General features: G+C 45.2%; 1 protein-coding gene and 1 long non-coding RNA gene across 2 annotated transcripts; one reads left to right on the top strand and one right to left on the bottom strand.

The window, feature by feature from the left end:
- Positions 1-6,122: 6,122 nt before the first annotated feature.
- LOC126522021 (FAST kinase domain-containing protein 5, mitochondrial-like) lies at positions 6,123-8,150 on the bottom strand. The gene has a single exon (XM_050170794.2). The coding sequence runs from the start codon at positions 8,015-8,017 to the stop codon at positions 6,131-6,133; it is 1,887 nt and encodes a 628-aa protein (XP_050026751.1). The 5' UTR covers positions 8,018-8,150; the 3' UTR covers positions 6,123-6,130.
- A 1,728-nt stretch (positions 8,151-9,878) lies between these two features.
- On the top strand, positions 9,879-19,355 carry LOC129382330 (uncharacterized). The gene is made up of 2 exons (XR_008610409.2): positions 9,879-10,082; positions 17,892-19,355. It is a non-coding gene; the product is annotated as an uncharacterized lncRNA (long non-coding RNA).
- The last annotated feature ends 4,393 nt before the right edge of the window (positions 19,356-23,748 follow it).

The following is a 23,748-nucleotide window of genomic DNA, read 5'->3' on the forward strand; positions in this document are numbered from 1 at the left end:
TTCTAGACGTACTGCGCCCACCGCTGAAGGTTATAGCCCCCCCCCCCCCCTTTTAGCACAGCAGGGAAGTGGCTACGTCAGGTGGCTCGATTGATAACTGTAGAAGCGTAATTCAAAACACACGGAATTATTCTCCAGTTCCGGCGGCGTTTTCTCTACTTCCTTTTTAAATAAGAAGATGTTGATCCATAAATATTTTCACAAACAATTTTCGCTTTTCCTCCCTGTTTGGCTGTTGCCTTGGCTTTCTTGTTTAGTAGATCGCTTAATTTCGCATCTCCTTGCGACTCTTGTTTCCAGTTGCCAATTTTGCCCGAAACGTGCTGTACAAAAAGGGAAAAACCACACGGGGTAATGGGTGACTGTCATATTGCTTATGGGTTTAAGGGTTATTGCAGGGTCTGATAACAAACGCTTTTTCGCAATATCTTATTTTCCAACCTTATATAACCCATATCGTGGACATATGGTTCCGAGGATCTGCCAGCATCGCGGCGAGGTGTCACTCGAGGAAATAATGAAGCAAAAGGAAAAGTTAAACGCAACTGGCGTTTTCTCTGGCCACAACTCATTCCACGAGCTTACTCTGAACCAAATCCCTTTCCTGGCCCCTGGATTAGTATAAACAAAGAACATTGAACTAACGAAGCAACAGGGATGCGCGTGATCGTTGAATCGACGGTGACATAAAAATTGTGTTGGGCATTATAAAAAAAATAAAAATACAAATAAAACAATAAATAGATGGTGCAATAGATGGTGACAACTGAATTCATCTTGAGTTCATCGTGCAGGCACCGAATCTATGACAAAACTGGCATCCACACCCCAGGAGATGCCGATAACTACCGCCCTCCAAAAGGAGTGAAAAAATTGACAACTATTCCACTCCGTGAAGATGGAATGGCAGCAAAAGCTGACGACAGTCAAAGCTCTCAAACGAAAAGCAAAGTGTTTCACATCCGCTGCCAGTCGGCCTGAATATAGTGTAATATCGGGCCGACCCGCAGCGAAGTGAAGCGGGCGTTAAGCACCCGCATACGTGGGTCCATCCCGAAGGTGGTACAATACCGGGTCGACCCGCAGTGGAGGTGGATCAGGCATTAAGAACTCCCCATACGTAGGCCGATCCCGAAGATATTCAAATACCGGGCCCACCTGCGGCCGGGGTGAAGCAGGCATTAAGCGCTCTCCTCACGTGGGTCCATCCCAAAGGTAGTGCAATGCGGGGCCGACCCGCAGTGCAGGTAAAGCAGGCATTAAGAACTCCCCATACGTAGGCTGATCCCGAAGATATTGCAATACCGAGCCCACCCGCGGCGGTGATGAAGCAGGCGTTAAGCGCTCCCCACATGTGGGTCCATCCCGAAGTGCAATGCCTGGCCGACCCACGGTGGAGGTGAAGCAGGCATTAAGAACTCTCTATACGTAGGCCGATCCCGGTGATATTGCAATACCGGGCCCACCCGCGGCGGGGGTGAAGCAGGCGTTAAGCGCTCCCCACAGGTGGATCCATCCCGAAGGTAGTGCAATGCCGGGCCGACGCGCGGTGGAGGTGAAGCAGGCATTAAGAACTCCCCATATGTGGGCCCATTCCGAAGATTCCGAAGGGCACGTTATAGGTTCCCCGAGTCCACAGGGGTATGTGCCATTGATCTTGGACCCTTTTTGCACTATCACCAGGATCGGCGCACATCATGATTTTTTCTGTTAACGGACGCCGAAAAATACGGAACTTAGTCATACACTGCTTTCGCCGTAAAAGGCAGCAAAGTGTTGACCGCCGAGTTGATTGATTTGTCAAAGCTTTAGGAATGTGTGTGAGGAGTGGTGCCTTGGGCGGATAGGGGGGGGGGGGGATATGCCGCTTAATTTCGGGGGGAGGGGGGGGGGCCCCTTGGGTACGTGCCTGCTTAATGGACTCTGAGTTCCTTTAAGACAATACGCACCATACAATTGATGTGTAAGCAATTTTGTGGCCGGTTTAATAGCATCGGTGATACAGACAGTAGAAGTATTCACGGTTCTATTTCTGAACCAGTTCACAGAAGGGCAGTGACACTTCTGTACTCCTGCACAATGAGAGCCTAGAAGTGCAAGAAAAACAGCAAACTGAACTTGCACAGAGAATGCATCGTGGGAAACGAATGGCAACATGCGGGTGCCATCACGCATCACGTGTGTAATGAACATGGAAGCGCTAACCAAGTTCAGGAAGTGCAGGGATAAGCCTGCCACCAAGGTGTCCAAGAGTAATGAAGGAGGCTGAGGAAAAGGCTGCTGTAACACAGATTACACAGCCCTCAGCCCACTGTTGCAAAGGCAACACGGTACACTGATAAGAGCAAACTTGTGTAATGTAACACAGAATGCAGAGCTGCTTACCTTTTCAGGAGCCAATTCTGTTCATTGAAAACTTACTTTAACTGCATTTCTCGCATGTACAGGATCTCAAAAAGCATGCAGCTGTAAAATAAATGAACTTTACATTGTTTAGTGGGTTTTGTCAAGTTTACGCAATGTGAACTCCATGTGAAAACGCTACTGGAACATCAGACAAGTGAAAATCAACTATTTCATGTCCAGCAGGCTTGAAAAGCACTAATCCAGCCACATGAAAATTATGCCTGGTGCAAAACAATGAAGTTAATCCGCTACATACAAGGACCCACTGAATCTGGCAAAAACAACCGTCTACCTTCCTACTCGTTTTACTGTAGTAAAATGTTTTGCGCATGTTATTCAACCTTGCAGAACAGTTCCGATCGGAAGTGTTTCAAGATGCATGCGACACGTTTTAAATATTGTTACTTTCATCAATGCTTTTGCTGTTGATGCACTATCTTGGTGTACACATTAACGTACACATCACTTGAAAAGGGTTCAAGAATAACCCCTTGGACATATGGGAAGTGCCAGATATGATACTGAATTAGGGATTTAATGAGCAATGAGCTCCGGAGGTTTCGTGGTCTACATGTCATTACCGGATTGAAGGAGCCAGTTCAGTAACCTAAACATGGTGTTTCCAAACATCTGGTGCCCATAACAAGTTGTAAAAAGAGCTAGGTGCCAATGCTCAGATTTGTGTATGTTGCATATCAGTTATGTTTTGTAGCAAGTTTGCCATTTCAACTGTTGCATTATCTTTTCTTGTTAGTGGTGATGTGGGACGCAATAGGAGATAGTGGTTCGAAACGTGTGTTCAGTTTGCGCTTAGTTTTGCCTTGCACGAGTAGCCTTGGCCATGCCAACATCACCAGCCACGCCTCTCGGCGTGTCCTAGGCCAATCGCGTTATGCAAAACTGAACACAAACTGAATGTGCATCTTGAACAACGATTTCCGATCACACTTCTGTTGCAGTTCCTGTAGCAGGCTTAAATAAGAAGAAAGGGGGTTAACCGAGGGGCCCGATTTTTATTAGTCATATCGTAAGAAGCAAACAAACACTGACACCAAGGACAACATAGGGGAAATTACTTGTGCTTAGTAAATTAAGGAAAGAAATTATAAATTAATGTAAATCAAAGTAGATAATAAAACAACCTGTTGCAGGTCGGGAACAATCCGACAACCATGCGAAGGTTGTGGGATTGTTCCCCACCTTCTGCAAGTTGTTTCTTCATCCAGTTTGATTTCCATTAATTTATCGTTTCTTTCCTTAATTTATTAAGCACAAGTAACTCCAAAGCTCAGGGAGTGTCCCACTCTATCCCTGAAGCCTCAGAGTTACAAGAATTCTGTAGAAGCCGCACTTTGCGACTAAACACAGACTGCCCATAAGCATAGTGGCTCTGAAAGCTCTTACAAACATCTAGTAACCAGCTTCTTGACGATAAGTTGACCCACTTTTGCTATAAAGCCGGGAAATTTCATCTATAGACTTGCATGGCTGGCCTGAAGTGGTTACATGTTGCAATCCGTGGTCCGCAGAGATGCTCTTTTGCAGTATGTGTTGCTATTGTGAATGACACTTGTGTGCTGTACCTTCAGAATAGGGATTGGTAGAAAACAGCTGCATGCCATCAATCCGCTAGAAAGTGAGCTTGGGGCTGGTGCTACCAGCAGCAGCTGGGGAACGTTGGAACAGGGAAAACAAGTTGTGCTCCTACTGTCTTATTCTAACGTAACCTGAGCAACGTGGCCCACCATCTGGCAGTTCTCTTTTTAGCAGCTGGGATTGCGTTCACAGGATGTTTTAATGCTAACGGAGGACCACTTATGTTAAATGCACCAACTGCTAGACTGTTAACATTTCTGCGTAATATACTTGGATCGAAACAGGAAAAGTGAATACAGTTCAACTGCTTGCATTCTTGGAGCCAGAACATGTGTGCTTTCTGTATCTTTCCAAAAAGATTAAGCATGCATGTGGTGGCGTACAAGTATGTTATACACTTGTCCAAGCTAAGATTTGCTTGTGTTCCCTTCAGAATCCGCACGTGCAGCTGATGATAATTAAAATTCGGGACTGGCAAATTCACAACTCCCCGATAAAATGTTAAAGCAGCATAGTTTCAAGCTCCTAAGCCTAGGAGGAAGGTTGTTTCACAAGCTTCACAATGTGCCAAAAAAGCGTGTTGCAACTTGCATAACAAATAAAACTGCTTGCTGCGTAGCTTTTGAAGAGCAGAGGTAGACAGACTTGTAAATGCCATTTTACCAAAATTGTGGACTGTATGGAAAAAAAAAAACACTTCAATGCATGTACATTGTCTGAAAATATAACATGGCTGAATAGGTGCAGAAATGATAAAGCTATACAGCTTATGGTTTCAGGTGGCCTACTAAATGCTCTGTACATATTTGCAGATTGTTTGGCATTACTTTTCTTGAGGCTTATTTTGTTGTCGCACATGCTGCTGCTAAATGTCTCAGCGTGATTTATTCCTTCCAGAATTGGATAGACAGTCTGAACATCAAGGACAGAATACCCGTAATGATTGTTGCCAATACTTTGACACGTGCTTTTGGTGGAAGATGACTCGGTAGTGGCTAAGGATGGCAGTGACATGGGGGGGACAACTAATTATTTTGTTACATTTCATAACACTGTATCGGCTCGCCTAATCCTATCACAACTTTCTGCATCAGATTAAACTTGATCCTTTATTTAAAGGACAAAACCTTGCTTGTTTCTGCCATTTGGAATACAATATATTCGCGCGACAATTTCGGGACACGCTCCGGATGGTAGACAGCCCCTTTAAGCTAATTCACAGACTATTAAAATATTCCACAAATATATGTTTAGCTCAGTCATTTAAGAGAAGTGTTATCAGCTTATACTATATGTAAATCCCACAATTTTCTACTGAAGGGTGAATGACTTTCCTTAATGTTCCAATATGGCAAGGCATTGTGCAAGTTTGTGGCCACCATAATGAAATATGTTAAAGGGATACTATAGGAACACGAAATAAGTTTAGATTATTAAATTATGCTTTGCACATTCATTATTGTTTATATCATGTAACAGGTTAATATTAGGAGAGAAAATAAAAATTTAACTTTTTATACGTTGGTACCGAAACTGTCAGTGCTTGTGCTTCACTGCAATGTCAAGGATTTCAAGAGTATTTTCTCGTGTTTCAGCCATTATGGTGCAGTAGAAGTTCTTAAAACTAGCCAAGTTCTATCTTTGGCTCCATTAGAATAAAGCATAGTCCATTTTTACCAATAAAAGAATAATCTAGGCCCAAGCAGACGCAGTCAAAATCTGCGACATCATGGCAAGTTGGTGTAGGGACTTCAATGCAGCGTTCCCACAAATCTTTTGTTCTTACACCTTTTTTTAGCCCAACATGCTTCTCCTTACACTTAGAGATTCAGAGGTGGCATAGTATTTTTATTTTAGAAGTGTAATTTAACAGTTCAACTTATCTTTTTCTTCATAGTTTAAGCATGGATGAAACGCTGAAGATGGTTAACAAAGGAGCATTACAGATGCTTTTGTGAAACTGGCTCCACACAGCAATAATGCTTGACAATGCTAGACACAGCAATAACTAGCCCCATATACAGCCTCATAACCACCACACTGGAGTTGAACGGTATGACATTTTACTTACTCAAAAAATACAGGATCAATAGGCCATTATAATAACTAACCACTTTAAATGCATGGTCTATAAAACTTTTATTGTAGAAGATTCTGAAAGTTCTACAGTTGCACGTTGAACCTGTAATTGCTGCTCAATCCAGGAGTCAAATGCAATCCTCGACATTTGCGACGGGAGAAAATGGGGCACTTCTATTACCTTATATCCCACATGCCGCAACTGACGCAACTTCATGACCTCGATGCCCAAAAGCTTGTTAGTATTAGTGCAGTACGACCCTGGCCCGTGCACGACTACAGCACAAGCAACTTTTGTGTCACTTTTGCATGGTTTCCATACACCACTGGCAAGCTGCAACTCGCATTTTGACGGTTTTAACTTTCCTTCCTGTTCAACACAAAGCAGAATGTCAGGGTAGTGATGGTGCGGAAGAGTACGCTTGATAGTGCACACATCACCGAACTGGGTCTGCAGGCGATCTAAAACTTCTAGAGTAACTTGCTCTGTGTAGACCAACCCTTTTGTTCCTTCATCAATGTCGCGCCCTACGATATGGCGCTCCGTCTGTAAGCTCTTCAGTACGTGCAGGCTCAGAAATGGTCCAGTGTACTGGGGGAGTTCAATCTGCACAGAGCTCTGAAGTGCCTCCGCATGGAAACTAACGTCCTTGTGTTTGCAACTCCCATGCATACGATCGTCATTCATTGCCACAAGCAGCAAGTCCGCAGAGTATATGCCAAGAACTGCCAGATACCACAATGCTGACACAAATGTGTGATGGTGAAGTTCAATTTCTGCCTTCCTACGTAGGCTCGCCAGCTCATGCAATACAGATTTGTAATCAAACCCTGCAGGGTTATGGTTGAACAGTGCTACTGCTTTCAGTGTCCTTGTGATTTCCTTCAACCGAACAGTTGTTATCTCGGCCATTAAGTTCTGCAAGGCAGTGTCCAGGAGAACAGGGTGGTAGCTCTTGAGTGCAGTTGCCAGTGCCATTACATGCGCCACTGTGGCTGGCGCCCACTTGGCTACTCCAGGCTCGCAGGCTATCAGAGCTTTATCCCAAACAGATGTGTCATGAGCAGCCCGGCTGTAACGAAGTGCCTTTGCTACTGCTCCAATCAAGATACTGTCCGCTTCCACTACATTTTCTTCAAACGATTTCACGATCCGTGCCATAAGCCGTTTGTCTTCGATTACTTCCTGAGACTTGAAAAAGCTTTGACACACCAATGCAATTTCAGCAACATTGAGCACGTCAAAAGATGACAGAAGCTTTCCCTCAATGGCGGGCTTGATTTTCCGCACCATCCGCCGCTGCAGGTTCGTGAAGTATAAGTACTGAATCAATTCTCGGGGCGTTAGTTTGGTGATCGAGCGCCCAACAATATTAAGCATGGTTCTGTTGTACTTTGAGATCCTGCTGAGCCGCAGATGATAGAAACAGTCAGCCAGCAGAAGCTGGCGATGTTTGTCCCATAGAGAACACCGTGCGCTACACTCATTGTCAAGCGCGTTCCACAGCTGCTTAAAATGCGGAGTTGTGGTCGACTCCGTCTGCGGCCACAAGCAAAGTCCTGCAAGAGCACACTTTAAGCCATCGTTGGATACGGCAGGCAAGCTGGCAACGACAGTCTCTATAATCGGCTTGTGCTCTTTATTTTCGATACATGAGCTACGCTCGTCCGTGTGCACGGAAAGCTCGACGAAACGACGTACGGAGTCGTCTACTGTAGGGAGAGAAGCTCTAAGCAATTTGCGCACGCTGTCGCTGTTTGGCTGCGTCATCACACTGTGCTTCAGGTCGGGCTGCCTCTCCAGAACTTTGTGAAAATACTCGTTCTCGAGCTCGCGATGAATTTTCCCGTGGAGCGCTCGCCGAAACATCCAAAACTGGCACATCCGGCGCATCGCGGTCGCGAGCTGCGGAGTGTTAAACTTTGTGGCATGCATCAGGTATCTAAGAACATGACCACGGTGCTTGAAAGTTCTATCACGTTCGCACTCATTTGGTCATCGCATAAGTTTTAAAGGGTGCGATCCGAGCCGGCATTTGGAGCCGATCCGCGGATGGTCTTGAGTTGCGTGATTGTAGGGTGGCTAGAAGGGGAGGTGTGAATACCAGCGGCACTTTTCTTCGGGCGCTCATGACCCCCTTGCGCACCGATGCCACCAGGGGGAACGTGGCGCTGCTGCTCGCGGCGTGGTATTACGGCGTGGTACTCCCGCGCTGGCCTGCGCCCTCCGCTGTCAGTTGGTCTCGTCGCCTGTTTTGGAGCGTTCCTCCCAACATTCCGTCATTCGAGGGCGAAATGCTGTGGACCACCAAAGTTATGTTGAGCACCGCAGCGGCGCACGGCTAGTTTATTACATTGCAGGTTATGCGGCGAGAAGGCGTGTTTTGCCGATACATTGTGAAGACTGCGAAGCACCATAAAGGCAATATCCCCAGAGAGCTTCCACCAGAGGCATCCAAAGAGTGGGACCTTGGGGTCCTTTTATATCCCTCAGAATCGTTCTAAAGCTCGACAATGCCCTTGAAAACAAACTCGTTTATTCAGTGTAATAACCGCCGTGGTTGCTCAGTGGCTATGGTGTTGGGCTGCTGAGCACGAGGTCGTGAGATCGAATCCCGGCCACGGCGGCCGCATTTCGATGGGGGCAAAATGCGAAAACACCCGTGTACTTAGATCTAGGTGCACGTTAAACAACCCCAGTTGGTCAAAATTTCCGGAGCCCTCCACTACGGCGTGCCTCATAATCAGGAAGTGGTTTTGGCACGTAGAACCCCATAATTTTTAAGTAAGTGCAACACGCTAGCATGCCAAAGCTGTGGCCGAGATATTTTGCAGTCAATTGGTTGAACGTCAAAGATTGGTTGCCTAGACCATTCTGCTACCCTGACAGCCTGAGTTATACGTTTTTATTGCCTCACAAGGATTCACTTTTTGCTTAAAGGTGCCAATCAGCAGAGCAGTGAGAAGAAACGGAGAACACTGAAACCTTGCATGTTGTAAATTTCTTTTCCTCACTTATAAATAAATGATTTCGTGACCAGATCTGTTGCTTGACTGTCTGCAATCATAGTAAATTGCTTATATGAGCGTCAAAATGACATGCTACAGGTCTGCAAGCGCAGACAAAATGTGGTTTGTAAATACGTCCAGACGTTATCAGGTAATGTCTGCAGTTTACAGGTCTTACGGCACGCATAGGATGATTGACTGCTGATCTCGAGGACGACGGTCGCATATTCAGGGAGGCAATATGCAAGGCACCCGTGTGCCGTATGATGTCAGTGCGCGTTAAAGAAACCGAAGTGGTCGAAATTATTTCGAAGCCCTCCACTAGCCCCTAACACCCAAAGCCAGCTCACGAAATGCGCACAGACAAAACGCGTTTGAATCTCGATACAGTGCGAACTGGGCCCGTAAAATTTCACAGGAGTAATGATGTGGGCTGACATAACATTGTTTTCATGATAAAGATTCATTCTTTGACGCTCGCAGAAAGCGCGCGATACCCGAAACGGGCTCACTTTCACTTCGGTGGTAGAGATGCAGCCCATTGCAGCCGACGCGAGGCTGGCGAGGCGCTCATTTCGGCTGCGTGCTTACCCCGCCTTGGTCAACAGCGCCGCCCCGCGGCATCGGTGCGCTGTGGGGTCACGTTTGCGCCGCCGGTATTCACACCTCCCCTTCTAGCCACCCTAGTGATTGCGCCCATGCGGATTCGGATATGGATTGAGGCTTACACAAAAAAACAATCCAGCGAAAGGCCCAATCCAACAAATAAGGAAAGTGTCTGCGTTCACCCGGTCGACGGAACGCAGGCGTTAGGTTCACCCAAACGTCACGTCCGGGATGTCGCATTGATTCTTTGTTTTTCGCGTCCGTGATGTCACATCCGTCTTTGGTTTTGGCGGCAGAATGGCAAGCTCAAAGAGGAGCTACGCTCAAACAACTGCACAAAGATGTGGATCGTTTATTTTTCGGGGTTTGTGCTAGCGTAAGCTATCGTAAGTACTTCACTTTTCCATTCGATGTGCCTCTACTATGCAAACCTACGCTTTCGGCTGCCTGATACTTCATTTCCAGGTTCCTTACCAGCTTATTTTCCTTGTGACGCATCCCGCGGACCGCCGCACCGATCAGCCAGTGCTACAGTGTACTAGCGCCGAGAACGCATATTAGACGACACTGTTTATCTTAGGTTCCTTCAAACTTGTAAGAGCCTTTTTCACAATCACTTAAACGTAACATTACCTGGTTACGGTGCTGCTACACGGCAGAATGTGTAAATGGCAGATGACCCAAGTGCGGCATGTGCGCGCACTTGTTTAGAGAAAATAAGGAGTATTCATCATTTATTTCGCAATGTAAACGCACATTCCTGACACATGGTTCAGGTCTGCCGTCCGCCGACTAAGGGCGGTAGTGAATGAAGTCGCTAAATGAGTGCTTTGCGGCGTCATTAAACGCGCGGGAAACAGCGTTCCTTTACATAGTAATATGAGCCTTTACATAGCAATATCGCTGCGCTGTCAACAGCCATTCTCTGGTAACCTTTCTCCGCAGCGTAACGCTCGAGTGCTCTGTGCAGATGTGACAAAGGTTGTGTGTGCGGTCGGTATTTGTGATTTTCTAGAAAGGAACTTCATTACAAAGTGCGTGATCAGGCTGCGTGGTCGTCCATTCTACTAGAGCGGGACAATCAATAAACGATACAAGCATGGACATACACATGCTGTTGCCAAATAACCCTTAAGGTGGGTCCATTTAATACTGGTGATCTAATCGTGGATGAAGACTGGGATGTTCTCTTTATGTGCTTGCTTCAAAGTAGGATAAATCGTAACTTGGCCAACAAATTTTACTAGTGTCATAGGGTTTTGTGAGAAAGGGTGTTGTGTATGGCTTTGTAACAAGTCATTGTCTCCCATCGCACGTGTATATCCAGGCTGGAAGTTATGTTCATGTGCTCAAGAGTGCTTCAGAAACCCTCTGAGCACTTGCACGTTGATATTACAGCCACTTGTGAATTCTGGTCCTATGTAAGCATTAAGGGGTTTTAGCACTCATCTTAGTGATAACCTTAGACGTTAATTCTATAGTGTATATTGTTAACTGACAAGCTGGGTCTGGTAAGTTTTACATCTTGACACTAAGAACCTGTGGCATGATGAGTTTGCGCAAAAGAACAGTGCAGGTGCCATCATATATACATTCATTATCATTCACGCACACTATTGGAGGGACTCCAATCTACATTAAGTACAGTGCAATCGGCGCCAGTACCAGTGGTCGCTCAATGTGTGGTTTGGAATTTACGCCAGTGCAATAATCAGTACCATCTTCAATCACGCACTGACTGGACAGCGTTATGTGAACGAAATCCTTGAAGGAGTGGTTGATGAGTTTCTCAGCAAAGTCCCGCTGTCACATTTTCCACTTCTGCTGTATCAGCAAGATGGGCCACCTGCATGCAGCAGCAGCCGAGCACGAAACTGGTTGGGTGCTACTTTTCAAATAGATTGGAAGGCAAGAGCCTGTAAAGAGGCTGGCTAGGTCACGTGACCTCTCCGTTAAGTTTCTTTCTTTGGGGTTATGTGAAAGATTGTGCCGGACGTCACATTAGTTCAAGGTAAGGATAACGGATGTCTGCCATAGAATTCCGGCATCGGTCATCAAGAAAGCCACTAAAGGTGTGATAAAATAGACAGTACTGCGTAGCTGCAAAAGGAGACCTATTTGAACACGTCCTCTAGGCTGATGTTCAACGCAGCTTACGAATTAATAGATAGTAAGAGCACACAGTTTTTTTTTTTTTTTTTTTTTTTTTTTTTTTTGTCTGTGTGTGTGTGTGTGTGTGCCGACATTCTGATTGCCAGTTCGGCTCACAGAAGTGGTATATTTAATTTCGTGAACGCATTGGTTTTGCCTTTTCTCTACAAGTTGGTCGCTTTCCAGTGTGTTTATTTCGCTTTTATTTGTTGACACGAACCTGTTTTTGCAGCACGTGTACACTTTCATGAAAAATAAAACGCTCACTTTATATTGGCTTTGGTCCGAAGCAACTTTCTGGTGCGAAATATAACTTCGCCCGCACTCTTTCGATGCGGTGCGAGCAAAGTCTGGATTTTGAAACATTCTGTGCCTATTACATTGCTCTTCACATTTCGTGTGTGGTCAGAGCTGCACTTTGGCTGCGTTATCAAGGTGCTTTTGTTATCATTTATCAGTCGGCCTTGAGAGAGGGATAATAAGTGTGACATAGAGAGAAAGGAGAAGCTGCGAAACCTGCTGTTGGGGCTCCTTCCGTACCATTATCAAGGTGGTGCGCTGTCTCTTCGGGTTTGCGATAGGCAATGCAGTTACTTTCAATCAGCTTATTTGAGGGCACTGCTTTATGATGTGGGTGAGAGTTCGCTCACATGGTATTTTTCATAGTTCGTGAGGTTATTTTCCAGTCGGTAAAATTGTACGCAATTAGTATGTCGCTGAAAACACTGCAGTTAGATGTCATTTTGGGATGCCAACAAATGCCTCATTGACACTGAAAATTATGAGAGTACTTCTCGAGTTAGATAATTGTAATTACCAAATTAAATCTCAGTAACGAAAGAATTACTGGCTACTACTCCACTTTACTGGAAACAATATGCACTAGGTTTTCTTCGAGTAACGGAACTGTTTTTTTTTTTTTTTTTTTTTTTTTTTTTTTAAATCTTAGTGCATGATAGCTGTGGAACACTCTCTCTCTTCGTCCCTATACCCCGTTTTCCAGTGGAGGGTAGAAAAACGGACATGCGTCTGGTTAACCTCTCTGCCTTTCCTCTCTTCTATTTCTCTCTCTCTATAATTCACTCAGTAACCATAATGAGGCCAAGCCAGATTCACTCGAAATCAGAATCAACAGCAGTCATGTGCGGCAGCACTTATGCTCGGACTAGCAGAAAAAAAAAGAGTCTGCAGTTTTGCAGAAAGGCGAAGCAGTCTTAGTGATAGCCAAGTATGCGACAATTACACGAAGGAAGATTACACCAGCAAGGGGACTCAGGCTGTGAAATTGAACTGTCTCCTACTATGAGGTCTTGTATATGCTTAGCGCCGTTACTTCAGTGCTCAAGTCTTCGAGGTCAAACGAAGTTTCTTGAAGTGCAAGAAAAAAAAAAATATATATATATATATATATATATGTATCGTAAGGAACCGCTTTATTCCAGCCAAGCTCGGACTACTACCTCGAGGATTAAACTGTGCTGCTAGTGATGATATATGCAGATGAAAAAGATGTGCAGATGATGAAGTTGAAAGTCAGGCATGTGTTGTGCCCATGCTAAATCTCTCTCTCTGTGGAAGCGGCCGCCTGGCTGCGCGTAAGTACTATAAAATGCGTCAAGTATTTGGTTTTAAGCGGGAGACATGCACTGTCTCTGTGCCACAGCAACGGGAATCGGGTGGCGTTCTAACAAGCGAGACATGGTAATTGACAGGTGATGTCTGCTCAACGACCGCGGAAAGTCGAATAAAACACCAGAAATTTTTTGCATAAGCCAGGAACGCACACAGGAGTCCAAAGAACTTCGTCACCAGGAGAAAAAGTCACAGCACAGTGGGTCAAGTCGTAACGAAACTTGCGAGCGTCCTGGGAGACGCCTGTGTTAAGCAGGGCAAGGCGACTGCACTCCGCGAGGCAAGACACAAACTGTTCCAAGAAAGGAACTGATGGGGGTACAGGAGTCGAAAGGAATGATACATCAAGAATGAAACTTGGTGAACAGCCATAGATGAAGAAAAAATGTTAAAAGCCAGTAGTACGTTGCGTAGCCATGTTATAGGCGAATGTCAGGAACGGCAGGATTGCATCCCCGTTCGTGTGGCCAGGGCGGATGTACATCGCAATCATGTCAGAGAGGGTATGGTGAAAACACTCCGTCAAGCTGTTGGTCTGCGGATGGTAACTGGAAGTCGTCTTGCGAATTCTGTTAGAGGCGCACAGAACTTCGGTAAAGATAGAAGAGAGGAAGACTGCTGCGGTCACTGAGGAGAACGCGCGAAGCGCTGCGGTGTAAGATAATGTTGTGTAGAAAGAAATCAGCGACTTCAGCAGCAGTCCCGGATTGTAGAGATGCTGTCTCCGCATAGCGTGTTGGATGGTCTATGGCCGTTATAATCCAACGATTGCCATGTAAGGTCGTGGGAAGAGGACCGTACAGGTCTATTCCAACTACTTCAAAAGGCGAAGCGGGACAAGGCAGAGGTTGTAAAGAGCCAGAAGGAGCTGTTGGTCGTTTGCGGCTTTGACAATGAACGCAGGGTGCAACATACTTCGCAACGGCTGAAGGTGGGCTAGGCCAGGAGCAGCGACTTCATATTCTGTTGTAAGTCTTGTGGTAGCCTAGATGACCAGTCGTCGCATGATCGTGAAAGGCTTCAAGCACCTCACATTGCAGAGAACATGGTATGACCGCGACCCATTTGTTGCCATCGATGTGATAAATGTTGCGATGTAAAACCTCATTGTGCAGCTTGAATTGATTAAGTTGTCGACAAAGTCAGGCGTTTGGAGGTGACGAAGAATCTTCCATGCGTTGGAGAATAGTTCAGCAGTATGGGTCGATGCGTTGGTGGGACACAAGGACAGATGGGCTGTCGTGTCTTAGCCATTCGAGGGTTACAATGGGTAAAGCCGATGAAGAGGACTCGGGACGTACACAATTCCGGAGAGGTTATGGTGAATCGTCATGATTCTTCAGAGGGTAGCAAGAGAGAGCATTGGTGTCTTGATGCTTCTTTGCAGCCCTGTAGGTGACATTGAAATCGTACTCCTGTAGGTGGAGCACACAGCAACCCAGGTGACCTGATAAATTCTTTAGCAATGAAAGCCAGCACAGTGTGTTATGGTCGGTAACGACTGTGAAATGGCGGCCATGAAGATATGGGCGAAATTTTTGCACTGCCCAACAGCAAGGCACTCCTGCAGTAATTCTCTGCACTGGTTAGTGCACGACTAGCATAAGTAATTACTCGTTCGCGGAATGTGTTGTCACGTTGCAGTAGAATGGCACCGAGACTGACTGCTAGCGTCGGTATGAAAGATGGTGGGCGCGGTCGGATCAAAGTGGCACGTACAGTACTGGGTCTGACGTCAGGGAATGTTGCAAAAGCAGGAAAGCATGTTCAGGGTGTCTACCAAGTTGACATTTCCAAATTCCCTGAGTTTTCCAGGTTTTCCCTGAGTTCCTTTGCAAAATTCCCTGAGTGATGCAGAACTATGTTTTATATCAAGACGGGCTGAAACCATATCGCTCGATGCTGTCACTCTCTAGTAAGCATATGAAAAAAATTAAGAAAGACAACTTAATGAAATTTGAATACTAAGGAGTAGTGTTTATGCTATTCAAAAAAGGAATAGAAGGGAGGGGTTAGTAAAATGTACAGCAAATAAAAAGCCTTCGAAAAAAATCGCAAATCGAGTCGGACATTCTCAAATACAAATAAAAAGGAGATGCATACAGAAGCAAATATTGTCAAATACGAGCTATTTCTATCAAGTGATAGCAAGCTCAGTGGTATGAGGCCCGAACATTGTCACAATTGAGATTCTCTCTCAACAGCTCGTAAGTCAACCTAAACTGTCCTGACATACTCTCAGCCCGCGAACGACGCCTCAGTGTTGTGTTTCACTGCTTTAAAGAGTTTATTTTGGTTTGGATGAGGGACACCCGCATCTCAGCTGGTGGCCAACACTGAATTCTGAGCTCAAAACGGCGGCAGCACGCTTCCTTTCCCGTTCATTCCCCAATGCGTAGGTCCTTTCTGTTCTTGTCCGCCTTCCGCCACTCATTCGCCACAAGAACCATTTGAAGCATCTTCTTGGCCAGTTTCAAAGTCCACGTCTGATTTTTCGAACTCCCCAGGGGCCGCGAGAACTTCCGAAAATCGGCCAGTTGGAAAAATAAATGCATGTCATTTACTGCCCTTAAGGGCTCAATCCGCGACAGGCACATTCGAAAACGCTCTGCAGGCATGTTAGTACACGTATTAGGCATATTGGTGCTTGTACTGTGACAGGAAATACCGGGTGCACGCGTGTATAATTAAGGAATGCATACTGTGTCCCGTGGCAACAGCCCCTTCCCACGCTTGTTATGCTTCACTGCAATACTTTTGCATGTGCTCCACCAAGTAATTTTCTGTACAGAGGCGAGGCTGACTTTCGGTAACCGGCATTATGCAACGCACCGTGCTTTCCAAGCTTCTAAACCAATTGCGAGGACCACAAAGGCGGAGTCCGTACCATTGCTGACAGCAGCAAATTCTTTCAATAAAGAACGCTGCACTCAACGGCAAGAAGCTTCATAGCGAACGTCGAAGCAGCTAGGCCTAGCGTTGCCGCAGTGGGGGCTACGGCTGCCAGCGGATCATCGTGTGAGAGCGGCGGTTCGAGGCGGCGAGGTCATCATAATGGCAGTAGTCGTGGCTTTGAATAATGCCGTTTTGGACCTGTTGTCTCGGCAAAACGTCTGGAAAATCGGACGGCAAAGAGTTCTTGCGTCTGAAATTTCAGACGTTCTGATACATTGACTCTATGGGGTACGGTGGTGTCGCGAAGCCGTCCAAATTATCGGGAATCCGGAAAGTCGGTCGTTGACTGTACACTGGCAACTCCTCCAGCCGACGACAGGGCGTCAAAGACTATTCATTACGATTCCTGTCTGTTACTCGAGCCAGCGTTACCGCGACTTTCAACCCTTTCAATAAACTTACAACTAATTTTCCCTGATAGAGGCACAAATTCACTGAGTTCTCCCTGAGTTTTTCCAGACTACTCAAAATCCCTGAGAATTCCCGGTTTTCCCGGTTGGTAGACACCCTGATGTTCACATTCGTCGGACGAAACAAACGGTGCATTACTGGCGAGGAGTTGATGGAGCGGGGACGTAAGCGTAGCGAAGTTGCATATGAAGTGCCGGAAGAAGCAAGTCCAAGAAAACTGTGCATGTCTTTTTGACGCAGTAGACACAAAATTCGAGGATGGCAGTAAGCTTCTCGGGGTCCGGTCGAATACCTTCTTTGCTGACTATGTGCCCCAGAACTTTGATGGCCTTGCTGGCGAAACTGCATTTGTGTGTGTGTGTGTGTGTGTGTGTGTGTGTGTGCGTGCACGTGCGTGTGTTGAGCTGCAAGCCAGCATTTGCAAGAGAGGCAAGGACTTCATCAAGACGTTGCAAATGTTGTGAGAACATGGTTGAAAACACAATGTCGTCGAGATAGCACAGACAGGTTTTCCATTTCAAGCCACACAAGACTTATCGATCATGCGTTTGAATGTGGCAGGCACATTGCAGAGTCCAAAAGGCATCGCACTGAACTCGTAGAGCCCATCAGGGGTTGCAAATGTCGTTTTTTCTTTGTCGGATTTGGACATCGGTATTTGCCAATAGCCTGGTCTAAAGTCAAGGCTAGAAAAATATTCAGCACCGTGGAGTGAATCTAGTGCATCATCCATCCATGACACGGGGTAAACATCTTTGCGCACGATTTTGTTCAGCGCACGGTAATAGACGCAAGAACACACTGAGCTGTCTTCGTGACAATTGCAACGACATGAGTGTCAACAGCTCAAGTGACAGTTGATCCACGAGGCAACAGTTGGGGTTCGAGAGTTTGGTTTATTGCAGTAAGCAATGCAGACCCCTCAGAGAAGCGAATAAGGCCAGGGGTAATCAGAATTGCTCGAGATAGGGTATGGTCATAGGGTAGAATGAGTACGCCGCCATCCACAATGTTACAGGAGTTGACACCTATAATCTCTTCTCTAGGTGGCCAAAGAACGTAATCAGAAGAGGTGACGAGACGAATGCGTTCTTCATGGTTAGGAAAAGAATTGCCAGTGGCATCCAGTTGTGTGAGGTGCTGACGACAAGAGATAGAAGCAGACGCCAAAGAAGTCCCACCCCAAGATGAGTTCATGGGTCACTCACGAAATACCGCAAAAACAATGTGGTGAAGAATTTAGTCTATGGACACACGAACAGTACACGGTGCGATTGGACGAATAATAACGTTGGCTGCTGCACAAAGAGAAAGGCCGGAGTAAGGCAATTCTTGTGTTTTATAGAGTCCCGAACAGTCACATGGCAATAATCGCCAAGCGTCTTGTAACATGGAGCCACCTCAGAATTGCACCAAACAAAGATGATGGATGCAGCCAGTCTTGCCAGATAACTACATTTTGACTATTCTGTATTGTTTGCATTTATTGTGCAAAAGGAATTCTCGCAGAGAGTTTTATCTTCAGTGGCCTTCAGTTGACGTCATCTGCTACAACTAGCACATAAGTTAACTCCATAGCACCACTAGGATGGAGACATTGCGTCGTGGGATGCTTCCTTAAAAGTGGACAAGAAGATTCTAAAGGAAAAGTGTGAGATGGTCACAGTAATAACCAAGGCATTTGGCATGGGAATGACCCAGCTATGAAGGTATTATCAGATGTGGACAAGCATATAATACAAAATGGCGCCTTGCACGAGTCCCAAGTGTCAAATGTAATGAGTATTGTGCATTGAAAGGGCCAAAAATGTTTTGTACATGCAAGGGAACACTATGGGCATTTGATAGCAGTTGCTTAGATGTACTACATTAAAAGGAACCAAACGAATTCCCTTAGACATAAGCATGCAGCAAATTCAAGGACTAGATGAAGCTTCAAAGAAACTGCATTTCATGTAGGATAGGTGTGAATGACCTTTGTGCATGAGATCAGTGACAAAAACACTAAATGAATGCAGTACAGTGTCTGTATCATATCTTGTGCAGACCAAACTAGCCTGGAGTTTAAGCATTCCTTGTCAGTACATTTAAATAGGCACTACATTGTTCAAAGTGCAATATTGTTCTACAAAACATAATATGCAAGATGTAGCATGCTAACCCTTGTGGCTCAACAACTACTGAACCGAAACCTCAATGAGCAGTGAAGCGTCCTTGTAATTTTCATCGTAACCATACTTTTGCTCTTGAAAGTGAACCTCTTTAGTGAATTTGCTTGTGTATTAATTTTTCTTTAGGCAAGTATTTTTTATACATGTTAATGTCTCAATCCTGCTTTCTCTTTCCGGAGCTAAGACAAAATGCCTCTTATTTCAATTTGATCTTTTGACCTAGGAAGCCATCATCAGGTGCTGTGTACAGCAAGCACATGCTTCGGGCAAGGAGGGAGCGAGCACCATATCTACATCAGCAAGAACCTCGGTGCTCAAAATAAACATTTTCTGTGCAAATACCTGTCTTTTTATACTTCCAGCATGAATTAATAACTTTTTTTTGCCTTCACATGCAGGAAGGTTTATAGGAATAAATAGTGACTGTTGAATGCCCATGAAAAGCCTTGAAGCCATTCTACGTGTACAGTGATAAAGTACATGTGTACTTGAACTTGATAGTACAGAAACGAAAGGCAAAGTAACAGGCAAAATGCTCGGGGCAGCAGTCGTATAAATGGTAGATGAACACAGCTAATTGTGCTGTCCAGTTTCATTCAGTTTGACCAAGTGTTGCAAGAATTGCCTTCAATATGAATCATTCAGTTTAGCCAGCTAAAGTCGAACTCATACAAACTTTGGAATGTCTGCTGAGAATTTTAGCATACATGGTATGTGTGCATCCTTCAGCAGCACTACAAGCCCAATAAGGTTTTTGCGTTACTGTCCCCCCTCCCTTGGGGTTATTGCAGTGTCTACTTCAAGTGCTTGAGGGTATAATGGAGAATGACTCCAATTTGCTATAAATATGTGCAGTGTTGATGCAGAAATGAGAAGGCTATATAAATATGCAGGACAAGAGCTGGTAGGCCTGGTTATAAGCATGAATTAGAAATTTATAGATCAAAGGCAATATGAATACAATATGTTAAATGACATCCGTATGTGGGAACTGCCCACATGAAAGGAAAGAAAGTGCAATGCTTGCAACCTACCAACACAAACATCAGTCGGGAAGGATTCTGTGAGGATCCACTAAGTGGACTATTTCAGCACACACTGTTTAGGTAGAGCTCTAAGCTGGTAGAGCAAGCGGCAATCGTCACCGTGGGCTCTCGTGCTCTATTCATTCAGCGTGTACTGGAATGGACAGTCCACTTAGTCAACACTTACAGACTAGCCCCCTAGGGCTGTGGAAGCACGCAGTATATTAAGCTTAAGTCTGTGTGGAGTGCTACCTCCTGCTTATGTGGCAAGTCCTCCTGTTTACCTGTTCCTTTCAACTGAGAGCTGAGCACCGCCTAGGTTAAGTCAGAAAAAGCAACCAGCGTCCATAGAATTCAAACTATTACTATTTGCCCTATAAAAGGGGACAGTGAAGCCTAAAATGACACTTGACTTGGGCCATATTTTTCGCAATATGCCAGAGAATATTGGGATTTCCCATCAATTTTACCCTTCCTACATCACACAGTGAACAACCTGAAAAGTTAACACTGTTGCGCAGAGCGATGAAGGGTCAGGATTTGAGCGAGAAAACAACACGACACCTGAGCGCAAACTACAAACTGGTTTATTTTTCTGCAAGTGAAGCGTACATAAAGCCTACACGCATGCACAGGAGTCCTCTTCCCGGTCTACCTACACCCTCTATTGTCAGCGATTATGCTAATCTCTTTATTGCTGAGTGAAATAGACGGCGGGCTGACACATGAGCCCTGTGGGTCCACCTTGAGGTTGTATGCTTCCACGACTTCTCTTTTCCTTTGGTTCCTACTTTTCAGCAGAATCATTGTCTTGTGATAATCACGTTGATAGTTTGTGCTCAGGTGTCGTGTGTTGTTTCCTCACTCAAGTCCTGTCCCTTCGTCACTCCGCACAACAGTGTTAAGTATGTTGAACCAACTAGCCCACTGCACAATTTTCCTGAACTTGAAAACAATTGTAAACTAAAGTCCGTGAGAAACGAAGTGTTCTGTCATGACATACAGATTTATGCATGATCACTTTGCTATATAAAGATACAATTTTAGTCAATGTTAACGAAGAGCTTCACTTTTGGAGTTCACTTAAATAATGTCTGTGATGCATTGTGACAGTACAAGGTCCTGGAGATGCTACTGTGGAGATATGTCAACATTGAGCCTATTCCTGTTTAATCTATGGATAGATGCCTTCACGAAGAGTTGGAGAAACTGTACAATACAATGTTTTATATCACATGTAATAATTATGCTGTGATAAAGTGTACACGCTGAGCTTAATGTTTTAGAAAAGCTCAAGAAAAGGCTCCAGAATAGGTATGATGGATAGGCAACCTTTTATTTGGCTCTCTTCATAGTGAAGTCTAGACGCATCACCTCAGCCACACTTAAAAAATCTGTGGGCTCGTACTGCCCATGCCTTTACTGCACAAGTTGCCTTGGTGCTCCCAGTCTTGACAGGTAACACTTAAGCACCCTCTCATGCACATGTTTGTTCCAAAGCTACAGTTGCTAACTAAAGTAACTCCCGCATGCGATTCTGTAACTCTAGACCTAACTGCAAAAACGCATGCAGTACTAAGAGTTTGGCATGGAGTCCACATGAAATGTGCACAACTTCAAATTTCGTATAGGCAACAGATAACTGGTAACCTGTTAGAGTAACAAAATGGATGCCAAGGAAAATTCACCCAAAGCCTTAGGCAGGAAAATGAGGTGTTGTGATGAGATAAATAGCAATCACATGTGATCGACTGACTAAAAGCTGGCAGGGGTATTGCATTTGACATGATTGAAATGAGCTGCAGCATGGCATGGTAACTGTGGCAGCCTTTACAATGCCATGCTCTCTGAATTACACTTATGTGCATCCATATGCTGCAGCGACCAACTGTTTTTATTCAAGAAAGCCAGGTTTGTGGTTCAGCATGCACACATCATACGCTGGCAAACTCACTGATGAGTCAACTCCTTCAGATCATCCCATGAGTCTGAGTGAGCCCAGCTGAGCAGTATTTTGGCGAGTTTGAGCACGAGTGGGCTCGGCTGAGTAGTATATTCTTATGAGTTCAAGTGAGCAGCTAAGTATAATTTTTGCGAGTCTATAGTGAGCTCCGATTATTTTGCCAACATATATATGGTCCGTGTACTTTCGAAATTCAGGTACGACACTTGCGCATAGGTTGGAAATTAAGCTTCTCGCCAAGTGACTACTGCAGAAATGATCATAGAGCTAGAGAAGAACGATACGCCTTAATGATGCAGCGTGCCGCGCGGGATCCGTGGTGTGCAGCGTGCCAGTGGATGGGTGCGTGTTTGGGAAATTAGGGGGTTTCGACCCATCCACAGATAATTTCCATAATACCTTTCTCCATAGTGTATTATTGCGATAGCAATTTTTGGACACCCTAAGCGAATTTTCGCCATCGCCCTGATGTTTGGTTTAAAGTCCAAGTGTGACAAAAATTATAGTGCCCCGTTGCATCCCACGTGCTGGGGTTAATTGCGAATGAAAGGGTGCGAGGGTGAGCCGAGTAGGATGGCAGCTTTATGCGCGCTGTCCACGTCCCGTGATCAAGCGCGCGCTAGGGTAGGAGAGCGCGCGAAGTCTCTTGCCCGGCCGTGCGCGTGCATACGGCTGTCCGCGCGCAGCAGAGTGCATACACGGCCCGCGCGTGCCACATTTTTTAAAAGTAATTTGCGGCCGGTGTAAAGGCGGCAAGCCGACGTGGCTGCTGGTTTCACGAGTGTTGGAAGTAGCGTTATTCAAGTTTCGGACGAAACTTAGAGAACAGTGACTTAAAACAGTGACTTCCTTAGAGGGGCCAAAATTTTGGGGCGCATGCGCCCCAAAATGCCGCTCATGCATGAGCGGCACGTATAGTAGAATGCAGTGTTCCATTGTAAAAAAAATGTTTGATGTAACAAAGTAGAGTGCTGAGTGTTACGTCTTTGTTACATCAAGGTTCAACAAAAATTAAGCGCTGGAAATCAGCGCTGGGCGCATATGCAACTGGATCAACACTGAAAACATTTGTGAAAACATTTTTTAAAAAATACTCTGTACATTTGTATAAATCCCTACCTGCAGATATTCCTCTGGTTTAGCCTAATTATGTGCTGCCTACTTAACTTACTGACGCAGCACACGTATCATTGCGAAATTTGCTTTTAGAAAAAGCACTGAGTTATTGAATTTTGCGAACAGAAAAAAAATTGCAACTTCCAATATAGCGCGTTTCCTAGGCTATTAAATAGCTACAATGTTCAAGGAACGTACTGTTTCCATGAGTGATTTACTCATGCAGTAAGATATGTACTGCTCCTACACCTTGTAATAAAAAGCATATGCATCGATCGACACATAGCAGCTGATATTCTTGCTTATTTTCTCATCACAGAGGTAGATGGGGCACATGAACCTATATGCTCACACAAATCAACGTGACCAACTACTGTGGAGACATGGCAACGAATTCTTTGTTTACCTTGTACACCACAAGTGCGAGGTTTGCGCATTCATTTGACTTCATGAAACCCTATTTATACTACAGGCTTTACGGCAATGCTTGCATGCAGTGCGGTGAAGCGCTCGACAAAACTGCACATATATTATATGGTTTGTTTGATATTAACTCGAGATGCAAACGTTTGTGCAGGCAGGCAAGCAATGTTTCCATTCACGCAGCGCACCAAAAGAGCGTGGTATA

The sequence above is a fragment of the Dermacentor andersoni genome, chromosome 6 (assembly GCF_023375885.2).
Source record: "Dermacentor andersoni chromosome 6, qqDerAnde1_hic_scaffold, whole genome shotgun sequence".
NCBI classification, from domain to species: domain Eukaryota; kingdom Metazoa; phylum Arthropoda; class Arachnida; order Ixodida; family Ixodidae; genus Dermacentor; species Dermacentor andersoni.